This window comes from Sinocyclocheilus grahami, unplaced genomic scaffold (assembly GCF_001515645.1).
Source record: "Sinocyclocheilus grahami isolate Dianchi unplaced genomic scaffold, SAMN03320097.WGS_v1.1 scaffold1755.1, whole genome shotgun sequence".
NCBI lineage: Eukaryota > Metazoa > Chordata > Actinopteri > Cypriniformes > Cyprinidae > Sinocyclocheilus > Sinocyclocheilus grahami.
Genome location: NW_015506934.1, coordinates 145,392 through 150,982, shown reverse-complemented (window position 1 = coordinate 150,982; position 5,591 = coordinate 145,392). Strand labels below are relative to the sequence as shown.

General features: G+C 44.9%; 1 protein-coding gene across 1 annotated transcript in view; it reads left to right on the top strand.

The window, feature by feature from the left end:
• Positions 1-5,193: 5,193 nt before the first annotated feature.
• LOC107572464 (absent in melanoma 1 protein-like) overlaps positions 5,194-5,591 on the top strand; it is a gene marked incomplete at its 5' end in the record, with an annotated part of 36,400 nt that continues 36,002 nt past the window's right edge. Inside the window, one exon of the mRNA XM_016258885.1 lies at positions 5,194-5,499. Coding sequence (XP_016114371.1) covers positions 5,194-5,499 — 306 coding nt within the window. The remainder of the gene's footprint in view (positions 5,500-5,591) is intronic.

The following is a 5,591-nucleotide window of genomic DNA, read 5'->3' as shown; positions in this document are numbered from 1 at the left end:
GTGGGATGCTCAGTGTTTAGTGTGGGATGCTCAGTAGTTTAGTGTAGGATGCTCGGTAGTTTAGTGTGTGATGCTCAGTAGTTTAGTGTGTGATGTTTAGTGTGGGATGCTCTGTAGTTTAGTGTGGGATGCGCAGTAGTTTAGTGGGGGATGCTCAGTATTTTAGTGTAGGATGCTCGGTAGTTTAGTGTGTGATATTTAGTGTGGGATGCTCTGTAGTTTAGTGTGGGATGCGCAGTAGTTTAGTGGGGGATGCTCAGTATTTTAGTGTAGGATGCTCGGTAGTTTAGTGTGTGATATTTAGTGTGGGATGCTCTGTAGTTTAGTGTGGGATGCGCAGTAGTTTAGTGGGGGATGCTCAGTATTTTAGTGTAGGATGCTCGGTAGTTTAGTGTGTGATATTTAGTGTGGGATGCTCTGTAGTTTAGTGTGGGATGCGCAGTAGTTTAGTGGGGGATGCTCAGTATTTTAGTGTAGGATGCTCGGTAGTTTAGTGTGTGATATTTAGTGTGGGATGCTCTGTAGTTTAGTGTGGGATGCGCAGTAGTTTAGTGGGGGATGCTCAGTATTTTAGTGTAGGATGCTCGGTAGTTTAGTGTGTGATATTTAGTGTGGGATGCTCTGTAGTTTAGTGTGGGATGCGCAGTAGTTTAGTGGGGGATGCTCAGTATTTTAGTGTAGGATGCTCGGTAGTTTAGTGTGTGATATTTAGTGTGGGATGCTCTGTAGTTTAGTGTGGGATGCGCAGTAGTTTAGTGGGGGATGCTCAGTATTTTAGTGTAGGATGCTCGGTAGTTTAGTGTGTGATATTTAGTGTGGGATGCTCTGTAGTTTAGTGTGGGATGCGCAGTAGTTTAGTGGGGGATGCTCAGTATTTTAGTGTAGGATGCTCGGTAGTTTAGTGTGTGATATTTAGTGTGGGATGCTCTGTAGTTTAGTGTGGGATGCGCAGTAGTTTAGTGGGGGATGCTCAGTATTTTAGTGTAGGATGCTCGGTAGTTTAGTGTGTGATATTTAGTGTGGGATGCTCTGTAGTTTAGTGTGGGATGCGCAGTAGTTTAGTGGGGGATGCTCAGTATTTTAGTGTAGGATGCTCGGTAGTTTAGTGTGTGATATTTAGTGTGGGATGCTCTGTAGTTTAGTGTGGGATGCGCAGTAGTTTAGTGGGGGATGCTCAGTATTTTAGTGTAGGATGCTCGGTAGTTTAGTGTGTGATATTTAGTGTGGGATGCTCTGTAGTTTAGTGTGGGATGCGCAGTAGTTTAGTGGGGGATGCTCAGTATTTTAGTGTAGGATGCTCGGTAGTTTAGTGTGTGATATTTAGTGTGGGATGCTCTGTAGTTTAGTGTGGGATGCGCAGTAGTTTAGTGGGGGATGCTCAGTATTTTAGTGTAGGATGCTCGGTAGTTTAGTGTGTGATATTTAGTGTGGGATGCTCTGTAGTTTAGTGTGGGATGCGCAGTAGTTTAGTGGGGGATGCTCAGTATTTTAGTGTAGGATGCTCGGTAGTTTAGTGTGTGATATTTAGTGTGGGATGCTCTGTAGTTTAGTGTGGGATGCGCAGTAGTTTAGTGGGGGATGCTCAGTATTTTAGTGTAGGATGCTCGGTAGTTTAGTGTGTGATATTTAGTGTGGGATGCTCTGTAGTTTAGTGTGGGATGCGCAGTAGTTTAGTGGGGGATGCTCAGTATTTTAGTGTAGGATGCTCGGTAGTTTAGTGTGTGATATTTAGTGTGGGATGCTCTGTAGTTTAGTGTGGGATGCGCAGTAGTTTAGTGGGGGATGCTCAGTATTTTAGTGTAGGATGCTCGGTAGTTTAGTGTGTGATATTTAGTGTGGGATGCTCTGTAGTTTAGTGTGGGATGCGCAGTAGTTTAGTGGGGGATGCTCAGTATTTTAGTGTAGGATGCTCGGTAGTTTAGTGTGTGATATTTAGTGTGGGATGCTCTGTAGTTTAGTGTGGGATGCGCAGTAGTTTAGTGGGGGATGCTCAGTATTTTAGTGTAGGATGCTCGGTAGTTTAGTGTGTGATATTTAGTGTGGGATGCTCTGTAGTTTAGTGTGGGATGCGCAGTAGTTTAGTGGGGGATGCTCAGTATTTTAGTGTAGGATGCTCGGTAGTTTAGTGTGTGATATTTAGTGTGGGATGCTCTGTAGTTTAGTGTGGGATGCGCAGTAGTTTAGTGGGGGATGCTCAGTATTTTAGTGTAGGATGCTCGGTAGTTTAGTGTGTGATATTTAGTGTGGGATGCTCTGTAGTTTAGTGTGGGATGCGCAGTAGTTTAGTGGGGGATGCTCAGTATTTTAGTGTAGGATGCTCGGTAGTTTAGTGTGTGATATTTAGTGTGGGATGCTCTGTAGTTTAGTGTGGGATGCGCAGTAGTTTAGTGGGGGATGCTCAGTATTTTAGTGTAGGATGCTCGGTAGTTTAGTGTGTGATATTTAGTGTGGGATGCTCTGTAGTTTAGTGTGGGATGCGCAGTAGTTTAGTGGGGGATGCTCAGTATTTTAGTGTAGGATGCTCGGTAGTTTAGTGTGTGATATTTAGTGTGGGATGCTCTGTAGTTTAGTGTGGGATGCGCAGTAGTTTAGTGGGGGATGCTCAGTATTTTAGTGTAGGATGCTCGGTAGTTTAGTGTGTGATATTTAGTGTGGGATGCTCTGTAGTTTAGTGTGGGATGCGCAGTAGTTTAGTGGGGGATGCTCAGTATTTTAGTGTAGGATGCTCGGTAGTTTAGTGTGTGATATTTAGTGTGGGATGCTCTGTAGTTTAGTGTGGGATGCGCAGTAGTTTAGTGGGGGATGCTCAGTATTTTAGTGTAGGATGCTCGGTAGTTTAGTGTGTGATATTTAGTGTGGGATGCTCTGTAGTTTAGTGTGGGATGCGCAGTAGTTTAGTGGGGGATGCTCAGTATTTTAGTGTAGGATGCTCGGTAGTTTAGTGTGTGATATTTAGTGTGGGATGCTCTGTAGTTTAGTGTGGGATGCGCAGTAGTTTAGTGGGGGATGCTCAGTATTTTAGTGTAGGATGCTCGGTAGTTTAGTGTGTGATATTTAGTGTGGGATGCTCTGTAGTTTAGTGTGGGATGCGCAGTAGTTTAGTGGGGGATGCTCAGTATTTTAGTGTAGGATGCTCGGTAGTTTAGTGTGTGATATTTAGTGTGGGATGCTCTGTAGTTTAGTGTGGGATGCGCAGTAGTTTAGTGGGGGATGCTCAGTATTTTAGTGTAGGATGCTCGGTAGTTTAGTGTGTGATATTTAGTGTGGGATGCTCTGTAGTTTAGTGTGGGATGCGCAGTAGTTTAGTGGGGGATGCTCAGTATTTTAGTGTAGGATGCTCGGTAGTTTAGTGTGTGATATTTAGTGTGGGATGCTCTGTAGTTTAGTGTGGGATGCGCAGTAGTTTAGTGGGGGATGCTCAGTATTTTAGTGTAGGATGCTCGGTAGTTTAGTGTGTGATATTTAGTGTGGGATGCTCTGTAGTTTAGTGTGGGATGCGCAGTAGTTTAGTGGGGGATGCTCAGTATTTTAGTGTAGGATGCTCGGTAGTTTAGTGTGTGATATTTAGTGTGGGATGCTCTGTAGTTTAGTGTGGGATGCGCAGTAGTTTAGTGGGGGATGCTCAGTATTTTAGTGTAGGATGCTCGGTAGTTTAGTGTGTGATATTTAGTGTGGGATGCTCTGTAGTTTAGTGTGGGATGCGCAGTAGTTTAGTGGGGGATGCTCAGTATTTTAGTGTAGGATGCTCGGTAGTTTAGTGTGTGATATTTAGTGTGGGATGCTCTGTAGTTTAGTGTGGGATGCGCAGTAGTTTAGTGGGGGATGCTCAGTATTTTAGTGTAGGATGCTCGGTAGTTTAGTGTGTGATATTTAGTGTGGGATGCTCTGTAGTTTAGTGTGGGATGCGCAGTAGTTTAGTGGGGGATGCTCAGTATTTTAGTGTAGGATGCTCGGTAGTTTAGTGTGTGATATTTAGTGTGGGATGCTCTGTAGTTTAGTGTGGGATGCGCAGTAGTTTAGTGGGGGATGCTCAGTATTTTAGTGTAGGATGCTCGGTAGTTTAGTGTGTGATATTTAGTGTGGGATGCTCTGTAGTTTAGTGTGGGATGCGCAGTAGTTTAGTGGGGGATGCTCAGTATTTTAGTGTAGGATGCTCGGTAGTTTAGTGTGTGATATTTAGTGTGGGATGCTCTGTAGTTTAGTGTGGGATGCGCAGTAGTTTAGTGGGGGATGCTCAGTATTTTAGTGTAGGATGCTCGGTAGTTTAGTGTGTGATATTTAGTGTGGGATGCTCTGTAGTTTAGTGTGGGATGCGCAGTAGTTTAGTGGGGGATGCTCAGTATTTTAGTGTAGGATGCTCGGTAGTTTAGTGTGTGATATTTAGTGTGGGATGCTCTGTAGTTTAGTGTGGGATGCGCAGTAGTTTAGTGGGGGATGCTCAGTATTTTAGTGTAGGATGCTCGGTAGTTTAGTGTGTGATATTTAGTGTGGGATGCTCTGTAGTTTAGTGTGGGATGCGCAGTAGTTTAGTGGGGGATGCTCAGTATTTTAGTGTAGGATGCTCGGTAGTTTAGTGTGTGATATTTAGTGTGGGATGCTCTGTAGTTTAGTGTGGGATGCGCAGTAGTTTAGTGGGGGATGCTCAGTATTTTAGTGTGGGATGCTCAGTATTTTAGTGTGGAATGCTCAGTATTTTAGTGTGGGATGCTCAGGGGTTTAGTGTGGGATGCTCAGGGGTTTGTGTGTGATGGCCAGGTTTTCCTCAGCAAGTGTATGATGCCTAGTGTTTTAAAATATGATCTGATGTTAAAAGTCATGTAGTGTATTCCAGCCTTTAGTTATCTAATTATTTTAGTTTAAAATGTAATGTAAAACGTAATAATAATAATAATAATTGGATCTGAAAATGAAGACTGATTAACCTTTGGCAAACTGGTAATCGCTGAGACTAGTTTTTAGGACAGTCTTAACAGAGAGGCTGAGTTTATGCAATAAAAAATATCTATCTTTCTTTTTGTTTTTAAGTAGTTTTACTAACGGTTTAGTTTTGTAACATTATAAAACCCAGTGTTGGCAGTCAGGGACTGAAGGGGTTAAGTGTTTGGGTGGGATGTACTGGGGGAGGGGCGTGAGAGAGAGAGAGGCTGCTGCTACAGGAAGAGCTCCGCGCTGATTTCCTCATGTTCTCTCCAGGAGTCGCAGTCGTCTGACGCGCCGGACGGAAACACAGCGTCACAGACGGAGGACGGATCTCGAGGGGATGCCGGGGACTCGGCTCCTCCAAGCGCCTCCACTGTGCCCCCTGCTGATGGCTTCCTCAGGCGCCTGGGCAGCCTGTTTCATTTCAGCCGGGCAGAACCGGCCGGAGCCCAGCGAGAGAGACTGAGCGACGCGGACAGCAGCAGTCTGACTACAGGACAGAGAGACACGCAAACAAGCGCAGAGACACTGGAGAGCAGAGGAGGGGCGGAACCACGTGATCCAGCGCTGGAGCCATCCGTGTGTCATTCAGAGCTCACACACACACCGTAAGTTACATCAGCGTCAGAGAGAGAGAGAGAGAGAGTGAGTGTGTGTGTGTGTGTGTGTGT